The following is a 22,199-nucleotide window of genomic DNA, read 5'->3' as shown; positions in this document are numbered from 1 at the left end:
TTTTCCTTGTACTGCCTGCTGGAACAATGAATCATGAAAATGTGACCTCCCTGATTAGTCCTTCACTGAAATAGCAATCATAGCATCACTTAAAAAGAAAGCACAGCAATTTGGTGCATGACCTTCATTTGCATACACTGATACAGCTTGTTTCCTGGGCCTCTGATTGAATCCTTGTGAGGAAGGCAAGTGAGTAATTATTTGATTGGCATATTCAGAGAATCACACTGCTTTTGTAAGATCATATATTTGATATATTTAGTCACCACTTTTTTTCCTAATAATTGTCCGAATCTATGAGATATTCTTTCAATTATATAGATACATCTGTCTCTGTGTGTGTATGTATATTTTTATATATATATATATATAAAATTTAAATTTCCGATGTGCCGAGGAGATGAAAGTTATCATACTACCCGTCCTCATCTCTCTTCATAGTCTTTTAATTTATTGATCAATGCCAAGTGAACATGACAAAGTGAAAGATTACCAGAAGATACCAAATTTTTGTAAATGCCAAGAAAATATGCTGACTGAGGATACCATCTTAGTAGAAAAATCTACATGGAGTAAATTGCTCTTACAGATACCCCCACTGCAGCCAGCACATTCAATGGAGTGTGAACTTTCTTGAACATGAAGATGAGCCAACCTCAAAGTTCATAGGAAACAAAGCTTTTTCATTGTGGGGCATATGGGGACATCTGTATAATTACAAATCTCATGTCATAATTGTGTCATAGTTAGCATTAAGCCAGACATTTGCAAATATATGATACACTTCATTCACCTCAGTAATTAGAGCCACATCCATCACAGAGCATCCTCTACTTACTCCAAATCTAATACTGCAAACCACAGGGCTGTGCCAATTCACATAATTTAAATACCTAGGTAATGAGGTTGCCCTCAGCAGAAAGACTGTATTTTAGCTGCACTAGGAGCTGTTAATAAAATCCTTCTTGGTATGTTTTTCTCATCGTTCAAAGAGCTTAGATAGCCTAACTCATATCAGCTCTTCTCCCAGTCTCCTAAAATCCCCCAATGAAAACCTTCCTTTCTTCTGAAATTCTCTTTTCCCTCACTGATCTAGGAAAGAAGCATTATCCATGCTCAGTAGCTAGTTAGCAGGATGATAAATGACTTGACAGGATAAGCTTTTTCAAGACATGGCATAAATGGAGTAAGCCTTTGTTCTGAGGAAATCCCAATCCCTCCAAAAGGCAGCCCATCATCCACCCTCTGACTGTTCTATAGTCTCATACCATGCACCATTCTCACATAGCCTAAAGCCTGGAAATTTCATAGCAGACTAAGTGAATTGAGAAATTTAACGAAATTTGGCTTTCTGATTCATTTTAAAATCCCAGCAGGTTTTGCTACACCAGACAGCACACTCTGTTCCCCATAAATACTTGCAGCCCTAACAAAAACATCATTCTTTCTCTCCTGCTTCTCTTGCAGTAGATGTTTTTGGGAACCTAGAACTGGAGAATGCACTAGTGCCTTGCATCACTGCAGCTGTTTTTTCATGCACTGACACAAGAGCTGCCAGGTGTCAGCAGCTTTGCATAATGGTTCTTTGCATATCTGCAACACTAAAGCTGTGAAAGCATTCAATGATTAATAGTCATGATTAGTATTCTGTATATTCTAAAACATTGGTGCCTGCACTTCTGTGTCCTGCTTTGAGTTGAACTTGACTGTGTTTTGTGCTAGAGAGATTTGTTTGTTTGGTTTTTTGTTTCAGATCTAACACTGCTCTACTAATACAAACATTGGGGTAATTTTGTTCTTTGTTTCACAGAAGACTTCTGGCACTTGTCTGCTTGCAAAGAAAAGCTGCTGACTTGAAAATACCAATTCCAGACCATTACATGATATACTGTGGTCCTGTGTTAACATTTTCCTTTCCTTCTGTTGGTGGATAGGTGTCCTTATTCCATACTAACAGAATGGCTGTGGCCAGCCAGTATGAAGAGCAGTAGAACATCTGCCTGCATTTCTCTGCCTTCTCCTTCCACTTCTGAGTCCCCAGAGAAGTCAGTGCCCTGCCAGGCTTCCAGTTCTCCTGCAATTTAGCCCCCTATGGCAGAGCACATACACTGTGACACCTCATCCCAGTCAGCTGCCACCTTTCTCAGCAGATCCTGCAGTCAGCCCACTGGCTTTTTTGCTTTCTTTGAATGAGGATTTTTCCACCCTTAAACCTTGCAGCCCATCTGCATAGAACTGATTCTTCCTGTACAGCACTTTCATTACCCAACCATTGGCCAGGCATAGTGAGATTCATGAGATCTTTTGTTCTGCTGCCGCTTCAGGACAAGGAGGTGATGTGGTGGGCATTGGTACTGCATGTATACTGTACAGCTGGGTGACTAGAGTGTTAACAAGATTGTCACTTTATGGAATTAATTGGAATTAATTGGTATTCATTTCTGTGGTTTCTGAAATCACTCAGGTCTTGAGATCACTTGGTCTGTTCGACCTGGAGAAGAGGAGACTGAGGGGAGACCTCATTGCAGTCTGCAGCTTCCTTGTGAGGGGAAGTGGAGGAGCAGACAGTGATCTTTTCTCTGAGGTGACCAGTGAAAGGACCTAAGGGAATGGTCTAAAGCTGCGTCAGGGAGGTTTAGGTTGGATATTAGAAAAAGGTTTTTCACCCAGAGGGTGGTTGGGCACTGGAACAGGCTCCTCAGGGGAGTGGTCACAGTACCAAGCCTGACAGAGTTCAAGAAACATTTGTATGATACTCTCAGGCATTTGTATGATACTCTCAGTTTGTGACTCTTGGGGATGGTCCTGTGCAGGGCCAGGAATTGGACTCAATGATCCTTGTGGGTCCTTTCCAACTCAGTATATTCTGTGATTCCGTAAAATAAAGACCACAAAATTTGTCAATGTAAGTTTGGTAAAGAGTATATTTTAAGTAAACTTACAGCTTTGAATTATAGATTTAAAATGATGGAGAGTCTACTGTTTTACTTAATAAATCATTCAAAAAGCTAATTATGCTGTATTTAAAAAAAAAAAAAAGGTTAAAAAAACCCCAAACAAAAATGATGGTTTGTTTTCAGACTGAATTTGTCCAGCTTCAGCTTCCAGCAATAGTATCTGGTTAGATTTTTGCCTGTCAGGCACCGAATGTCTTCTCTCTGTGTATATATGCACACAGCAAGCTCAAGTCACCTGCTCATAATTTAGCATAATATAAGGCGCACTTTTTAAGTTGTACCAACCACAGCAGAGCAAGATAGCTCTCTATTATTTTATTTAAGCCTGCAAGCAAGCTGACGTGGCTGTAAACTCTCTCCTTCAACGTGGATGGGGCTGTGTTGAAACCATGGTGGAATTGTACAGTCTTTCATTAACTATTTAAAAACAAATATGGCACTGGCAATTGTTGAAGGTGACATTTTCCTCCAGCTGTTTTGCACTGGGCTTGGGTGCTGTATAAACATTACCTGCTGTGATTTACATAAACACTAAGGCAAGCACCACCCTTAACGAGTAGAAAACATACATGTCTTCAGTGGAAATGTTTATATTCTCAAGTAAGTAATCACTAGTCTGTGTTTGTACCATAGGAGTATTTAAATGTCCATGGTGGACTGCTGACCCTAATAAAAGTATTTATGAGTGTGCCTCAGGGACAGCCTGCCTGGACATGCTCAGAGCAGAATAAGTTCCTTCCTCACGTAACATGATACTGGACACTCTTGAGTATCCAGGTGGCTCCTGATTTGCAGGTGTGAGAAGGCACGGCCACCAGCTGTGCTTGGAGCTGTGCTTCCAGGCTCACTGGAGAGCAGGACAGCCGAGGGCAGCTGAGAAGCAGCCACCGAAATACAATGTGGGCAGGCTCTGCAGGTGCATTACAGACCTGGGGTCCCTGGCCCCAAAATATGAAAATCACAATTCCCATTCTGAGAAGATTTGTACATAGACTTCACACTTCTCACTACAAACTCTTTTCAATTTGAGTAGATGTGTTCTCTGCCCTGAAGTCAAGCATATGTATTCAGCATGCAGGGACAATGTTCTAAGTTCAAATCTGCTCTGGAAAAAGCAAGCAATTTTTCCTCAGCAGAGTATCTAAGACATAGCTGAGTTTCAGGGCTCAGAGGGATCTTTAGATTCCCAGAGCAGATAAAACAGCTGGTGAAAGGCTAATGCACAGAAAATACATGGCTTATGTACTCTGGGATTTCTTTTCTTAGCACAGTTTCTATCACCAAATAGTTTACTTAGTGTCATGATAATGGGTTTCATAACTGAAAAAAAAATAAAAATCCTAAAGTCAGTATATTACTGTTTGCAATATGGAGTTAATTATCTGTATGGCAGCATATGTTCTAAGACAGCTTTTTGGCAGGTAAAGTGACTGTGTGTCTACACTCATGACTTTGTCCGTATAATTCAAGTAAATTTCATGTAAGGAAAGAAATATTTGAGAGAAAAGGAGTACAGAACATAAACAGCTAAATCCTGCATTTTCCAGCATTAGGGTAGTGACATGCATCTGATGATCAAATCCCATGCACTGTCATTACTTGGACTGTAGTTTCAATTGGGATTGATTTTATGTTCGCTAATTTTGAGGTGCCCAGCTGCAAAACCAAACCACCCTTGTGTTCAGTAACCCCATGTACAGACACAAATCCTCTACAGATTTGCTAAATAATAGCCATTGTGAAAATACAGGCATCTCATCTATTCCCTCTGTGTGGCAGCAACATTAGAAGATCCAAGCATCTCAATCATGAAAACCACTTTTACTTTGCAAAATACCAGTTCATACTCAGAGACATTTGCCTTGATTGATCATTAGGCATACCTATGGCACTTGTCACTACCAAAGTACAAATCAAGTATTTCTGGTTTGGGTTAGTATAACTCAGCTTTTCCATATGGTCCTAAGCTGCCAAAGAGTAATATATGTTATTAATTATTTACTTAAATATGCTTGTAGCTCAAAGCCTACACTCTTCTAAAAGACATTAGGAAATATTCCAAACATTTCTTGATTTAATGCTAACTAAAAATACCTTATCCTCAGATTACACAGTGGGATGTCAAAGGTGAGAATATTTGTCCTGGACATCCGACATGACTCCCTGTTCCATACATATGACCTGGGTTCCACGGAAAGTACAATTCCTTTCTTGCCCTCTTCAGGATAAATTCCCTTATCTTTCTTAGATCACTTCTAGGTGGTCTAAATACAGTAAGTTTTTGGTTTTGACTGTAATCTGCTGATAACCAGTGAAAAACCTCAGTCATCTTTTATATGTTAACGTGTTTTACTTATCTGAAAAACAGTCTGAATAACTTTGACATTTGAAAATTCTAGGATTTGGGAGGGGGGAAGGGAAGTTGTATTTCAAAACCAGAAAAACTGTTCAGGAAATTCCAGTCAGCTCCACTCCTTGGGCCTGTGAGTCTACTTTAATTAGCACTTCCAGCTGGCCAGATTGTTGCTAAAAAGGTAGTTCTAGAGAACTCAATGAGTAATGTCAAAAATGTTGATACCTCAGGATTTGAGAACAAAACCAGCTTAAATGGAAGAATATGTTAATTAGGTATCAAGATGTTCAAGAATAATCTCTTTACTAAGAAATCTGATAATACTTGTATCAGCTATTTTGCTTTTACTAAAACATTTACATTGAAAGGCTTCACCAAATTACACGTTTTTTACTGACCACAATTTACTTCATTATAATAGTTGACGAACAAGAGGTTACAATCTTGACTGGTGTTTAAAAGCCTCACCAATCCTTCCCTTGAAAGGTTAACTTAAAATACAGAAAATGGGCCACTTTATTCTCTCTTGGTAGTTCTATAATAAAAGGTTGATTGTTCAAGCAGCAGCATTCAATTATTTTGTTTCTGATAGTATCTACATGTAAAAAAATCCAGCTAGGCTCAGCTGGTCCCTGTAGGCTTTCCAGTTCTAGCCTTCAGTACAAGGATGCAAAATAAAAAAATCAGAGCCTCACAATTAACATTCAAAATGTCAAGTATTATGTTGTCAAGTTAAAGAATGAAATTTGCTTCCAGGAATATCAGATATAGAAAAGCTTCTGGAGTGTTTACCCATTTTTTAGTGAAACTCATTCTTCACATATGAGAAAAATATGCTGGAGAAAAATATGCTAACTGGGGAAGTCAGAGCGGCAGCCACCGTTCAGAGAAGTTGCCCACAAATGTAGCCCTCTGGTTCTTGTTGAATTAGTCATGATACTAGACCTCTATAACAGACATTGAAAACTTATGCCATATTAACATAGCTGAAGCAGAAAACAAATGCTTCCCTATCTGTGTTTTTGTTTCACTTTTTTTTCCCCCAGAGGACCTGGGATGCTTAAACAATAGATGTGCAGACCAAAAGCAATGAAAGTTATTGCTCTGATTGTGATGGTTGAAAGAAAAACAACACTGACCTTCAAAAGTTTAGGGAGCAAAATAAACACAGAGTTTTAGAATTAGGCATCAAAATGACACTGAATAGCATCCTGAAAACACGGTGAGAATATACATCCAGTGTAAAATAAATCAGCTCTCAAAGGGAAAGTGATGGGAATGAATCAAACCATTTTGAAATTAGTGTTAATTCTGGTAGTTGGCATGAATTTTAGCCCCACATTTACTCACTTTACTTACTGATCTTATAGGTGGGAAACTGAAAGGACAGGAGTGTTTCAGAAGAGAAAATCAATGCTGTTACAATGGATCCTCACTAACAGCAATAGGAGCATGACAAAGTGGCTCTGGCATTGGAAAGAAGCTTGGCAGTGCTGAACAATCAGATAAAGCACTTTTTACTTGCAAGCCGGTTGAAGCAGGCCCCTAAACAGACCAGTGCACAGATGTGTTCTTTTACTTGAAAATCTCAGCTCCCATTTAAGAGAAAGGGATAAAACAGGAACACAACCAACACAGAAATGCTGGTAATTTTGTAAAAAATGATGGGTTTACCAGAAAGTGTAAAATTCTTTGTCCATCACTGAGTAGTTTGTTAAATGGTTTGTGCGTGTGGTTTCCTAATGGTCTTTTTTTTTTCCTCACAAAAAAATTATACAATCTATATATCCTATCATGCTGAGTGTCTGTCATCTTGTCCTGATGACCTGCACTTCATATTTCCAAAACTCTGCCACATTTCTTCTGCCAAGACACACGTTCCAAGAAGCCCATGGAGCCTGTGCTGTAACACACTTACACTGGGAGCGGAGGCACAATCACGCCCAAGAAACAGTTCCTTTGGGTAATTCATGTTTCCTGTAATTCTGGGAGAAGCTCTGCCATCTTCCTTCTCCCTCCCCAGCTGATTTAATCCCTTGCTGAAAGGTAATACCGCAAAATCCATCCTTTGTTATCCAGTAGGAGAGCAGCAGTAAACAATTCAAGGACAATAGCCACTAGACATATGGAAAACATTTCATTTTTACTGAGCTGCCACATGCAGATCCTTTGGTAATGAGAATTCCTGAAGGTTGAAAACTACTCTAATCTGCTTGCTTGTTGTTGAAACCCCATACTTTTTGCGGAACAGAAGATCCCTCTAGAACCTCTTAAATGACCCAGAAAAGTTTGGTTTTGGTTTTTTAAAGATGACACTTCAGACTGGAGAAGTACTAAAAAATACAGGTTAAGGGACAGCTCAACTGTGTCAGGTAGGAGGCCAATAGTGACCTCATACTTCGCATTTCCAGTGACTTTCATGGCTTTTAAAAAGTCTTTTGTATTGTGCAGTCTCTTGGTTATTTGATAGAGCCCAGCAAAATCCCCATTTCCAGATCTGAGAGGGCTGTGTTATCTCCTGGACTCTTGTTCCCTGCCCGCGGCACTTAGCGCAGGTTCCCTCCCAAGGATGAGCGATAGCAGCCAGTGGGGACAACAACCCTTAGCACCGGCACGTCTCCACTACACGTTTGCTGCCCGTGGAGCCAGGGGGGACAGTTTGAAGGGACGATGACGGCAGACACATGGGCCTGGACCCCCTAAATCGCGCTCACCCAAGAGTCTGCGGCACAGAGAGTGGCTGGCTCAGCTTGGTTCCTCGGCTGCGCTGGAAGCAGACGGGATCCAAGTCTGTAAAAGTCCTGGAGGTCAGGAGACGGTTTTTAGAGGTGACTCTCGCTGAGCCTCCTTCCCTAGCGCTGGCGATCCTCCGCACCGCCAGCCCCCGGCCGGGTCCCCCCCACCGGGGCCAGCGGCGGGAGGGCTGGGCGGGCTCCTGGGCGGGCGGCACCGCACCGGACCCGCCTCTCCGCCCGCCGAGCACCCTCCTTCTCCCCCGCGCCGAGGCGAGGGGCTGCCCGCGGCTCCGGGGCCACACAAAGCGGCGAGCGGCGGTGCCTTCCCCGCCGCCCGCCCGGCGGCAGCCGCTCCCGGGGCCGGCCGGAGGCGCGGGGCAGCCCCGCGGCGCCCACCATGGAGCCGCCGGTGCCTCCGCAGGAGCAGCCGCCGCGTCCTCGCTCGCACACGGTCACCACCACCAGCAGCTCCTTCACCGCCAACCTGTCGGCCAGCTCCAGCACCCTCGCCTACGATAGAGAGTTCCTGCGGACCGTGCCCGGGCTCCTCATGGTGACCGAGATCGTGAGTGACCCCGGGCGGGCGGCGGGAGTCGGGCCGGGGTGGGGGGCGCGGAGGGGCGGGGGAGCCTCGGCCTGGCATTGCTGTGGCGTGGAATAACACCCAGTGCGGGTGCGGTGTGTCCGTGCCCGCAGGTGAAGCGAGGGGAAAGAACGAGCCCATGGAAGGAAGAGCGGCTCTGCGGCGGGGGCACAAACCTCCCGCCTGGAAACTATCGACAAATGGAAAAGTAACCCAGGGCACACGCGGTCTGTTCAGCCTCCCACAGCGTCTGCGGTATCATCCCCTCCCGTAGCGGAAAGATGAGTTTTGACTGATTTTTGGAGACTTTTCTGTAACCACATTGGTTTTGTACACTTCACACTTTATAGCACACGGATAGTCATGATGCGGAGTTAATTAGGCAACTTCTTCGTCTTCTAGTCAATAAAAAGAATTTCCTTGTGCTCTTAGTGGTTAAATACACTTAAGCAGAGCAGGAGATGAACTAACAGCTTTTGCGTTTGGTAGTGATTTTATTTTTTGAAGGTACTCCCACATAAGGTGTAAACAAATGTCCAGAGGGCCAGGCAGCATGGGGTTCAGTCACCTTAGTGGTAGGTGGTGAACAGCACAATGCTGGGATCCCTCTGCAGGCCTGCGTGACCTCAGCGTGTTAAGCAACACATACTCAGCATCTCCTCCTAAAAATAATGTGTTTAATTCTACTCATCTACGCTATTCCTAATTAAGGAACTTATAGAGCTGGTTGCCCCAAATAACTTTTTGAGTTTCCTGTGTGATGTTTCTGGTGTGTTGATGTTGGAAGGATTAACTTATCTGACCACATTTTCAAGGCTTGAAAACATTGTGCTTCACCAGAGCAGTGGAATGGCTGTTGGTTTTGCTGACTTCAGAGTTAAAATAACCAAGCTTCATGCTGATGTGTGGTGTAAGACCTCTGGCAGGAACAATCCCATCGGAGAGAGGATGCACATTGAGATGCCAGCTTGCTGTGTGGGCAAGTATTGGTAAGGCTGTGAAGTCAGAGCCTGCTACCAACTGGTACCTTGTATGCTGGTGTTGTTGGGAATTTTATCAATTTTCGCAGATAGGTAATTGTAGGCTTGTTTTGGTTGTTAAATACAGGAGATGCTTCACTACCAAAGTTGTGGTAGATCTGTGAATAACGAAGTCTTATTTTTGAAACAACAGCTGCTTTCTTTTCCACTCCTTTTCAGTTAGTAATTACAACAGTTATGAACCTTTCTTGTACTTTATCTGAAGAGCGATCCCACTGTAGATTGTTAGAGAGGTGCCCAAGGCTTTTCCCAAGCCCTGATGGAATGTCATGTATTTATCCTGGCTTCACATACTGAATCGACTGCACTGACATTGAGCTACATGGCCATAGGGCATGGACAGGTTCTTGCTTACTCTTTACTGGAAGTATGCTTTCTAGTTTGTGTTGACAGGTGTTGTTGTGCAGCTTACCTTTCTAAACAATGAAGATGTTTTTTAGGGGGATTTCGTTTCCTGTCAGCCATTCCTAATTCCTGGAACAATTATAAAATTATTCTTTCAGCGACCATTTTGAGATGCTTGAGTCCATTGGCATTTAGAGTTAGCTTTGATTTAAGTTTCATAAGTACTTGAGAACACATTTACCAACTTCAAAAGAGTCAACGCTAACTGATTTGTAGGCTAGTGTAGAGTTTTGTCTGCCCTACAGGTTTCCATGCATGTATTTTTATTGATCAGCAGTGTGAAGGTCAGCAGTTCCTGGCCTCAAAGAGGGTGACAGTAGTCTCTAGATGTAGATTAACTTTTACTAGTTTGTGATGATGTATTTGAAAGAATGGAGGACAGTTCTAATATGAAGTTGAAAGCAGTAAGGCAGGTCCTACAGAAGTAAAGTATTGATAGATAGTGCCTTTGAGAGAATATTTCTGGTTCTTAACTCTTAACTACTTATTTTAAAGCAGCTAGAGTAGCTGTCTTCTGTGAAATTAAAGGAAAAGAAAAGCGTTAGTGAATTCTCTGATATAGAACTAACTGAAAAAACCCCACAGTTATTAAAATCAAACAGTGAGTTTATGTGTATGTGTGTGCATATATATGTGTGTATATATATATATTTCGCATTGGTTTATGGTCAAATGTTTTCCACCAGTTCTGTATGTTCTTTTATTTTCCTAACAGAAAATGTGTTTTAAAAGAGCATTACACAAGTTCTCTATTTCAAAATTGGCTGTGCATATTCAGCAGTAATGGAGTTTTGTACCCCAAGTCTCCCCGTTCCGATTGTTGTGGCCTGCCTACAGAGATTGTCCCTTCAGGATGTTTCTGACCCTCAGTGCTGATCCCTCAGCTCACAGCATGATCCTTCTGCTAAGGATTTACAAACCTGCAAATGAGACCAAGTCATATGTTGGAAAGCGGACTGGTTTTAGTAATATCTGTGATCACTGCAGCTACTCATCTGCGAGCCCCCATGTTCTTTGATACCATGTTAAAGCTGAGCTCAAGGTTTTAAACAACAGTGCTGACTGTTCTGAGTATGTGCTATGGGGCTGGGTAAATATTTGATTATTGCCACTGTCAGTCAGCAATGTGCATGCGGCAAGAGGAGTGCACTCTTTTAGTCTCCTGGCTCTGAGACTGGAACTTTTCTTCTCTGTGTAGGCAAAGGGCAAATCTGTGTTATTCTTTGACCAAAGAAAATGGAAAAGCAGGAAGTTACCATATAAATTAAATCTTCCAGTCCCTTAAATGAAGGATTTTGATCAGGTTTTGTTTCTACCTCCCTAATTTGGGTGCTGTGAAGATGAATTAACTGCTGCGTGGATTTCCACATGTGCTGGTAACCAGCCTACATCTGCACTGAGGTTGTGGTTTAATGGCACAGTAAATTCAGCTTAACAGCTCCTACTCAGAGATTCTTTGTAGTGCTGCTAAGCAGTGGTCTGCTATTAGCTCAGTCTGCTGTTTCCAATTTGTTCAAAATGAGTTAGCTTTATAAAGACAGGTTTTGTGATGGATCAGGTGTCATCTGTCCTTTATGTATCTGCTTTAGAGCCAGCATAAATCTGGGATGAGGTTGACTGTGCATATTGAGCAGTAATAGAGTCATGTACCCAAACCTGGTTCAGCTTAATTCTGTAATGCCGTTTGGTCTAGCACTGCACACATCCAGTATGAATGAACACAGAAGTGCAGCCTGAAGTGTAGGCTAAATTACCTGGTGCTGACAGATTTCCATTGCCTTCTACATCTGCCTCCATGCCCAGGGAGGGTGCAAGGTTTCCTGCCACTCACTGGGAAAGAACCGGGGTTAGTTTATTTCAGTGCAAAGAGCAAAACAGAAAATGCCACGGATTTCTGAGAGAGGCCTTTGGAAACTGGCACAAAATGAAACTTGGTGCATGGCATCTTATCTAAAGTACTTATATACAGGAGTAGTGAAGCTTGCTGGACAAGGCAGGGGCTTCTGACTCTAGAGACTTGGATTCACTGGCCTTAGCTGGCCAGTGACTACTGAAAATTTATCTGGATCTCTAACTTCTCTGAACGCCTTATTAATTCATGGAATATGGATACAAGTCTTTGTAAGGCACACTTTGATCTGTTGCTGAAAAGTAATATATAAGACATAAGAGGTGTTACAGGAAGTCTTTAAATGAGATGTGAATCATCTGGGTTGACACTGCAGTAAAAACATATCATAAAGAAGAATGGATACTTATTCCTACAGTGCAGCACCACCACCACCTCTGGAGGATTTATCCTTTCAAGAGAAGCAAGTGTAGCGATTTCCTGAGATGTCTTTTGAATGTTTCTTTTCTGTACAATGATGGCCCAGAAAAACTATGTTTGTCTTCCTGAGGCTTTTATGGCCAAGATAAATGATAGCTAGTGATACCTTCTCAGAGCTTTAAATCAGCTTCTCAGGTCAAGCATTATGGATCACTTTGGAGGGAGGTGGACAGTTCTGTGGTTGTTATGGATGTAGTTATAAAAATATTTACTCTCTAGCATGATGACACTGATTCCTTCAGATTGTTGCTTCACACCAGTGTGTTCCTAGATGCAATCTCTTGTAAAACTTGCACTACTAATTTTAAGGCTTGTGATGACTATTTCACCTTGACAATAAAAAAATACTTTCTTCACCTTGAAAAGTTTGGAAGGTTGGGTGAGTGAGATCTTGTGACAGTGTAAATTTTAGTAAATTGTAATTACACTTGCATTTCTTTATGCTGTTCTATACAGATTATTCTTTGAGCGAAATGCTCAGAATAAGATAGGTACTTGAAATAGAAGCCTGATAGGATATTTACTTTGTTAGCACCACATAAAATTGTGGTTCAAATTTGTTTCTGGACAATAAAAATAATTTTGGTCACTGTTTAATTATTCTTCAACTGCAAGACCTTTGAATGTTTAATTCATAAAGCAAGTCTTCTTGAATTTATTTATTCTAATAGAGTGGTGAGCCTCAGAATATTAAATAGATATTGAAAGTTATGTCAGATTTAAGATATTGAGGTTACCAAAACCAGAACAACTGAACATGTCCCAGTGTTGGTTCAGCAGACTTTTCCTCCCTTTTTTTTTCCTCTGAGAGATGCATCAGAATCACCTACAGATAATCAAGTTTTGAATTAAGTTAGCAATACAATTATATAAATGTTAAGAAAAAGAAAAACAGAAGTAGACCAGAACTAATACAGTGGGACCATCTACTGTAAAAAAGCTAAAAGACAAAAATTGTACTTAAAGCTCTCCTTGCATTTAATCTATTGCCCTCTCTGATTGCGGTTCAAAGTCTTGTGTATAGATCCCATCCTCCACCCTCACCCCCAGTTCTTGGAATAGCCCTCAGAATCACAGAGGTAGTTCCATAAAGCCCCTTTCCTTACCTGAGTAGCAGCAAGGTTTTCTCTTCTTTCGGAAACAGTAGAGATTTTTTTTCTTTTTTCTTCTTATAATGCAATTTTTACTCCAGTAAGAGTGTGTCTGCTTGCAGGTTGTTGACAATACCAAGGCACCTTCTGACATGTTGAACAAGTGCATTGCCTAGAGGAGACACACACAAGCACTATCTTAAAATGATTCACTTTGAATTACTGAGTGGAAAAAACCCTAATCTTGTACTAGTCAGTCATTTCATCCAGTAGCTTCATCTTCCTGTGCATGAATAAGAAAATATACAATATAAAGTCTCAGCTTTCTCCTTTGCTCTTAATCAGACAAAACTGTCACTAAAGTCAGGTTTCAGTTCTGCCTTTTTTAAGTGCTGTTGTTCCACTGCTAATCCATAGTGCAACTGTCCTTAGTATAGTGAGTACACGCCTATATGATTTCCGTCTTCCTCTAGAATTGTATAGTTATTTAAAGTTCTGTTACCTTAAAGGTCTTTGGTTTCCTGGACAAGATTGGGGTGTTTCCTCAGGAAGAGAGAACTATCTAGGGGACACAAGAAAATAGAACCTTTAGAATGTGCTCCAAGTGATAATAGAAACAGTGTTAGGTCTGACATGGTAGGAGAGTGAAAATGCCTCTTAAACTGAATGCAGAGATTTTACAAAAGGTCAAAAATGCAAAATATTCTCAATACGTCAAAGGTAAGGACAATATGTACGAAATGTCATTATCTCTTCATGAGAAGAATGCTTTAAAGTCATACTTACACATCAACTTTGTTCTTGGCTGGATAGTGAATATAATATAAATCCTTCTCTCTCACCCCTCCCAAACTCTAGAAAACATTTTTTTTTTTTTTGGTACCTCCAAAAATTCTTATGCATACAAAGCTAATTTTAAATAATTTTTCTGGGCTTCTGTATCCTGTACCTGTAGGATGGCGAAATGTGCAGTCCTCCTGTTATCCCTAATGGAATAGGTAGAGCTTCCTAGGCGATTGGCTTTAGCATAATGCTGTGGCTGAGTGTGTGAGTCATGAGGGTAAATGCTGAGGCTAAACCCATCATGTTCTGAGAACAAAGTTCAATGACAGAGTTGCAAAGAAACTGGGACTGCATCCCTGGAAACTGCCTTTTTCCAGATATGCCCCAGGACTCCCACGTTCCTGTGTAAATGTACTATGGGAACTGAGTTGCTTGTGAAGGCAGCGATATTGCCAGATACGCAAATGATGGAGATACCTGATGCTGTGTTTTGTCCTAAAATGAATTCAAATCCTGGACTTGTCTGTGTCCCTTTTCTTTGTGGTTGTGGGTTTGTTGATGATTTGGTGGGTTTTTTTCTCCTATTGTGTTATATTCTTTTTTTTCTTTTTCTGCACTGGGATTCCTGCTTCCTGTTTGGAGTGATTTATTACACACTGTTAAGGCCTTGAATTAGAAGATCCTAAAGTAGTGTATGTCTATCTAAAAAAACCCTGATTTCCATGCAATGTATGATGAAGAGGTATATTTGCTGGCAATGTAAGAATGTGAGCAGAGAAAGGATGCAGACAAAAATTGACTATGGTCACACAGGATTCTTGCAGATGGCTGCCCAGGTTCCTGAGTCCATTGACAAAATGCTGCTTCTACAGCAGAAGCAGATGCTTTTCACTCCCTGCCCTAGGATGCTGGGAACACTCCTGTGTACCTGGGGAGCCTGCTGATGTGTCTGCTCTGTTCTGTGTAGCAGCAAGAGGCAGGGTTAGAGCAGTGGTGGCTCAAGGGTTCTTCTTAAAAATTGAATTCTCAAAACCACAGAAAAATTCTCTTGAGGACCATCCTAAACCCTTCAGAATGGAAAGTGTAGAGTGTGTTGTTCTTGTTTGTTGAATGGCTTCTCATTCAGCCTGCTGTTCCTTCCTATTCTCCCCTGGGAGTAGTAGTGCCATATATTTAGCTTGTAATGGTCATGCGTGCATATATATATACATATATAATGTGTGTATATATATATATATATATACATAGATTTATATTTTTTTTTTTAGCTTCATTTTTATTTTGGATAAAGTACATATGGTAACAAGGTGATAGTTCTGCACTTGTTTCTCTTTCAATTCCAGGAAAAGAATACAAAGTGTATCTTTGCAGAGAAGACCTAACCCTGTTTTCTAGGGTCAAATAGCAAATGGATTTTAGCATCCATCAGACCTTTGGCAAGGTAGTTCTCTCCTTGTGGCCTGAGCCAGTTCCCATGGAAGCTGCTGGCACTGATTCACCTACCTCTGAAAGGACTGGATCAGGTATAACACTGGTAAGACTTCAGTGAAGGAGGGACTGAGTAAGGAAAGAATCAAGTCACTGCTTCCAATGGGAGCTGAGCTTGGTCCAAGGAAAGCTTATGTTAATTAACTTAAAGAAACCGAGCTCTTGGTTCTACATGCATTAATACTACATCCAGGCTTTACCAGATCACTTCACTACACAAATTTGGATCAGTCCTGGCTGTGACTGCACTTTTGCCAGGTTAGAGCACAATATTGAGTGTTTACACTGACCCTTTTTGCAAGGTGTGGGTTTGCAACAACAGGTTTGCTGAGACAAAAATCTTCAAAGCAAACTGAAAACATTTTCAACAAATTGGTATCATTAGAGGCATGCTGCCCCAGCAGTTTGTTCTGGACAACCACAGTGTTTCTGGTCTGATATAAGATGCACTAAAATCAGATTTTTACAGAACCTGGTAATCCTCGGTAAGATGTCAGTCTTTGGATAGATCATAATCCAGTTACAAAGGATAAATATACTGAAAAAATCCTAGAAAGAGGGCATGTGGGGAAAGCAACATCTCTGATCATACTCTGGTAATTGCTTCTTGTATTTAGCTGGTAGCCCTATGTGCACAAATTGAAAGGAAATCTGTCAGGTACTTCTGCTTCATACCCAAAAACAAGACTGGTTTGTATCATAATTTTTAAATGTGACTGCTATGTCCAGGCCTAGATTTTTAAATATATTCAAGGTGACACTGTTTTGCACTAATCAATTTATTTAGCCTGGAAGTTATAAAGCCACTGACAAGCTTCCTTTTTTTTTTTTTTTTTTTCTCTGTATGTGTGTATAGCGATTACATTAAAGAGTTCTTTAATATGTATTTTGGAATATGTTCTCTACATTCAACAGTAATGCTATTCCCAAGGCTCCCAAGCTCTTATGGCAGGCAATACTGAATGTGGCACTGCAGTTTTGATAGAATTATGAGGAACGGTAGGTGAAACTTAAAAATGGAAACAGTGTTACAGGCAGGAATTAAGCACTGGGGGACAGGGGAACAGGCAAAAAAAGCATACCACAAAAAGAAAACCTCTATAATGTGTCTTTAAAATGATACTTCACCTGTTAATGTCAAATTTGGTTGTGTCCAGCTGGAGACAGCCATTGTAGGGCAGATTGACAAGGGTCAGGTGAGGAGAGGGTAAATCCGTGGTGGATGTTTGTTAGTACTGCTGCAGATTGGAAAGCATAAACAAATGCATAATTGTCCTTTACAGGCTCAGGGCACAACTGTGATACATGCTGGGGAGAGTGGTGTTATTATTCAACCCTTAGTGGGGTTAGAAAAAGACACCAAAAAATGGCAGCATTTGCATTGATTTGGTTGTAGTTTAATTTTTAAACCATGATGTACCTTGCTACAGTAACCTCGTGTGATGCTTCAAAGAGCTTGCATGTGTATAGGCACATACAAAACCATTAAAAAACATTATTATGGCTGAAGGTCTTGGAAAGTGAAAAGCACCAGAATTATGTTCACCCTGTCAGCGTTGGTTTGGTATTGAATTGTGTGCAGACAATTGAAAGCAGTCAAAACTTGCATAATCATGTTATTTTTATCAAGAAATTTCTGTCATGGTCGTTGCACAGAAGAGTTCTTCTGGGAGTGACTGGGATATTGTGCATACAGCATTGGAGGAAGTCATGTTGTAAGGAAAGGGATTATTCAAAGAGAAAGGATGGTCTCCTGGCTAATTGCTTCCTTGGAAAATTTGATTTTTATCTTCTGCTTGCACCACAGTATTCCTGTGGGATCCTAAACAAGGCAAGTAAGCCCTACATTTGATTGTGTTTGCTTTTACTCCTTGTTTTCTGAATCCCCAATTTCAGGTCTAAGATGCAAAAGAAATTATTATTTTCAGTTGTGGCTGAAAGTCAGTAGGAGCTATGTTCAGAAGAGGCAAAATGCAGTGCCATATGAAGTGCTGTGGAAAGAGAGCATTTCCCAGTGTAATTTGGGAAGAACTGACTTTTGACCTTAATTTTAGTGCACTGTCTGTAAAATTGGGATACCATACTACTTTATCTCACAGAGATGTGTTCAGTAGTTTATTAATTGACCTGTGAGATAATTCAGATAACACAGTGCTTTTAAAGTGGCCAAGCAGATACAAAGCTCTGAGTTGCATGTCTGCAGGCTGCATGAATAAACAAGGAGAAAGCAAAACAGGGGAAGGCATTAGTTCTGAACAGAAGTTCCCTTCTGTTGCTCCATTCAGGTGGTGGTGTGGACAAGGAGAAAGTGTGTGATAAAGTATGTGGTCATGTAATTACAGACTATACCGTAGTGTATACTTAACTAATGATAGAATTAAGATGTGTGAAGAACTCATTTCCAGCAATGTTGCATACTTAACTGCAAGTATTTCAACATATGTTTGTGTCTGTCTCTCTTTTGTCCACTCTTCTGCCTCTTTATCCCAAGTCCTAATTTCCGAGCTCTTTTTTGTGTTGTTTTTTTTTTCCTGTCATTCCCCACCCATCCCCTCACCCTCGTTCTTTCAAGCCTTCTTGCTCAGCATCTCAGGGCAACTTGCTGAAGGCCTGCTTTGCATGACTTTAATCAAGTTTGCTCTTCTTCAGACTTGACAGAGAAAATCCACAGTAGAAGATGCAGCTCCTTTGATAAGATTTTGGCAAAACACAGTCTTAAGAGAGGAGGTGTGAGGCAACTGTAAGAACAGGCTCTGCTCAGTATGAAACATCCATCTTTAATGATTTCATAAAGCTGTAGGTGGACAAAACTGTAAATTTTTTTTAGAAAAATATTAGAAATAGTGATACAGTGATTTAGGAGGTTGTTGGTGAATATTGTGTCGTGTTTGGTTCCTGCATTCCTTAAAACAAAAGGTTGAGCCATAGACATAAAGCAGGTTGGGCAGAGTTGGATATTGTGAGAGCTGCAACAATCTTGTGATGACCTCAGTGAAAGATTTTTAGAAAAAAGCTGAAAAGCTCTTCAATATAAGAGATGCAGGATGCATGGAAAAGCAGGATCTCTGATGGGGTTTCTGACATGCTTTGAAGCCTCACTATGTGCATAAGCCATGTTCATTGGACAGTTACAACAGTTCTTGTGGATTGCCAGTTGACCTCCAAACTTAAAGTATTTCTCCTTCCCTGTGCTGTTACTAAGATATAGCACAGTACAAATGAATACATTATTAGTGTTCTTTTTATTGCTCCTAATGCATGGCAATGAGCTTGGATGCCAAATAAAATTCATACTGGACAGTAAGAGAGTTACCATTGGGAAAACTACTGTATTTAGTTTTGGAAAACCACAATCCTTATTTTACTCTTTTGAGTACGTTCTTACATTACTGGAACTTAACTTTAAAAGGTCTTAGGAAAGTAATGACCTCCTTGAAGAGATAGCTTGTCTTGTGCTGTGTTTTCTGTTTGAAATATGAACATCCATCTGAAGATGCATAAAACTAATCTTGAACATATGACACAGGCCTATGGAACTATAATAGAATGATGAAACTTGCCATGATACGATAAACAGCTTTTTGTGTTATGAGGTACAATTTCATTGTTTCATTTGGTATATTTAAAGAATTTTCCCTGTTTAACTTCTCAGCAAAAATGGTAGGAATCTTAGCCAGTAGGATAAGGTTTCCAATCGTTTTGTTCAAACTGAGGATTTCTTTCTAGACTTCGACAATCATGAAACGTGACCAGACACTTGTGCAAAGAACTTGACATTCTCTTTACGTAGTAACAGAGAACCATCTAGCAAATGTTTGCCTGAAGTAACCAAGTCAAGATAATGTGTTAAAGGTGAGATGGGGTCTCCTGTAAAGTGTTTTACCAGCTCAAGTTAAAATTAAACTGAGTACACAGAAATAAATGAGAAGGAATTCTCTAAGCTTGGTTACATCTAATTTTCACTTTCTTATTAAGCTGAACAGTGGAATGCTACTTTCAGGGAAAAAAAAAAACCAAAACAAACCCAAAAAACCAACCAACCAAAAAATCCACCAAAAAAACCCACCCAGACCAATCCACCCTAAACTATGCCTGAAGTAATTTTCACTCTAAAAACTGAGCTTCATTTCAAAATGCCTCTTAAATTTAGGTCTCAGTTTAAAAAAAAATAAAAAATATAGAGAAGTGCATTTAAAAAGAACACTTAATTTTGACTTATGTTGGTTGCTGTTTCTGTAAGATTACATAGACAATGTACACATACAAGAAGACGACCCTGAGAACTGGTGCAAATAGAGTCCGGATGAGTTGATGGGAACAAAATCAGATTAGGATCTAATGTACACAAACAATATTGTTATGAAGAGAAGGTTCTAATGAATCAGTTCTTGATGCTATTAAAACCTGTCGCGAATTTCCCATTGACTTCAGTCATCCCGACGTATCCGCACACGAAATGAGAAGAACATGAAAGCCTACCTACCGTGAAGGCCAAGTGCACTAATCAGCGCTGATATTGTTTGTCAGGCTCCTAAAGATCAGCAGCTCCTTTCCGATAGTCGTTTCCTATCCACTTGTTAGCATTTGGTAAAGGGCGGCTCTGTTGTTCCTTCCGCTCAGCGCTGAAGAACAGTGTATGCCCAGAAACTTTCCCCACTTGTTTCTTTTGCCAGCACCATGGATTAGTCTAATAAAAGAGATCACCTTCCTTAAGACCTTTCCTCTCCAGTGCCCCTGTGTGGAGTACTTCTGTCAAATTAGATTCAGATTAGGAGGAGCCTATTTAACACTTTTTACCTTTTTTTTTTTTTTTTTTTTTTTTGGTTGACCTGTAGTGCTAAAATTGACTTTGGGAAAATAGAAGGCACAGTTAACCCGCTTGGTAACAAGATTCCCCCAAAAATTCCTAAGAGTGCTGCCATGCTATCAGGTTGTTTACCTGTTTTGTTTGCATAGTTTCTTTGGCTTGAACAGAGTAGCTGATAGATGATGAAAGGAGAAGCTGTTTGGATCCATTCATGGGATGTGCCTTATTATCACTCACATGTCTAATTTACATATTTCTTTAAAACTCCCTATAGTCTTATATCTCACAGTACAGGTGTCAAAACAGCTCAACATCAGAAATGTCAGTCTAAATGACTGTGTCCCATAGCTGTCCTGCCTCATCACTGGATTATCAAACAATATATGCCTTCTCCTGTATTGAAGACAAATCCCTATGTGTGCTGTGTTCTTCCTTTTCTCTTTGTGTGAACTAGCAAAGCTCCCAGCTTGTGATGTCTTTCAGTGCCCTAATTCCTTTCTGGTTTCTTGGTTTGTTGTGCTAAGACCTATAATACTGTTGGCAGTAGGAGATTACATTACATGCCTCTGTATTTGTGCACAGCTCATCATAGTGGGCTGAGTTTTCAATGTGTGTGGATGAGGGCATTTTGATATAGCAATACCTTACAGCTTGAAGAAGGGGGTACCTGCAAAGTACTGCTTTTTTAATCAAATTATATCGGGGGGGGGGTAGTTATTTAAAGAATTTTCCCTTTTTGACTTGAAACTAGTAATAGTACGTTTTCCCTGCAAAGCATGATAAGTATCTCTGACTGCACACAGACTTTTTGAACAAAAAGCTGCCATGTCATTATCCAGGATTTCCCTTCCCCCCTCAGTGGGAAAACAGGAACTTCTGAGGGGGCAGTAAATAGCTGAAATACTCAACAAAGAGTATTTGAACAAAAGGCGGGTAACACCTCTTCATTGTAACTGCACTATTGTCATTTCAGGGAAGAAAATATTGGGCAGAAAAAAGCTGTAATCCAAATCTGAGGAAATAGAAAGGGGAAAAGGTGTGGAAGTTAGCTAAGTAAATATAATTTAGTTGGTTGTATATATTGGGATGGTATAATATAAACAGAATTGCAGGAAGAGGCTTGGGTTTTTCAGAAGAACCACTGGTGGGAAGGGAAAGCTGTAAGCTTGCACAGTGATACGAAGATTTGTTATTCAAAAAGTCTGTGTGCAGTCAGAGATATTTAGTATGTTTTCCCCCAAAGCAAGTGCAGAGCATACCCTCACTCAGCCTGTAACCCCTCAGCAGCTTGGCTATTGTTACCTTACACCAAAGTTATAAGGAGGAGAGCGTTAGGTACGTGCTGCATCACTTGCTGCTAATAAATTGCAGGTCAGCTGCAGACAGCCTTCGACAAAGCCAGTTGCTGCATTTTTGAGTATTGTTACTGCCAGCTGCCTGCTGGGTCAGGTCGTGGCTACCAGCACTGAACCGGCAGGTGCCCCTGTCACAGTTCTGTCACCTTAACCTGTGGTGAGCTGTGACCTGAGTGATGCAGAGGCTGTTGACTAGTAAACAGTTGCAAATCTGGTGATGAAGTCTGACAAGGTGACTGCCCTCTATTTATCTGCCTTTCTCATCTGCCAGTG

The 22,199-nt window shown here is 40.7% G+C and overlaps 1 protein-coding gene across 1 annotated transcript in view; it reads left to right on the top strand.

The window, feature by feature from the left end:
* Positions 1–8,277: 8,277 nt before the first annotated feature.
* The window catches only part of CMTM8 (CKLF like MARVEL transmembrane domain containing 8), a 35,980-nt gene continuing 22,058 nt past the window's right edge, over positions 8,278–22,199 (top strand). Inside the window, exon 1 of the mRNA XM_064672355.1 lies at positions 8,278–8,610. Coding sequence (XP_064528425.1) covers positions 8,443–8,610 — 168 coding nt within the window. The 5' untranslated portion in view covers positions 8,278–8,442. The remainder of the gene's footprint in view (positions 8,611–22,199) is intronic.

Source organism: Pseudopipra pipra, chromosome 1, assembly GCF_036250125.1.
Source record: "Pseudopipra pipra isolate bDixPip1 chromosome 1, bDixPip1.hap1, whole genome shotgun sequence".
NCBI classification, from domain to species: Eukaryota; Metazoa; Chordata; class Aves; order Passeriformes; family Pipridae; genus Pseudopipra; species Pseudopipra pipra.
This window is presented reverse-complemented; position numbering and strand designations above follow the sequence as displayed.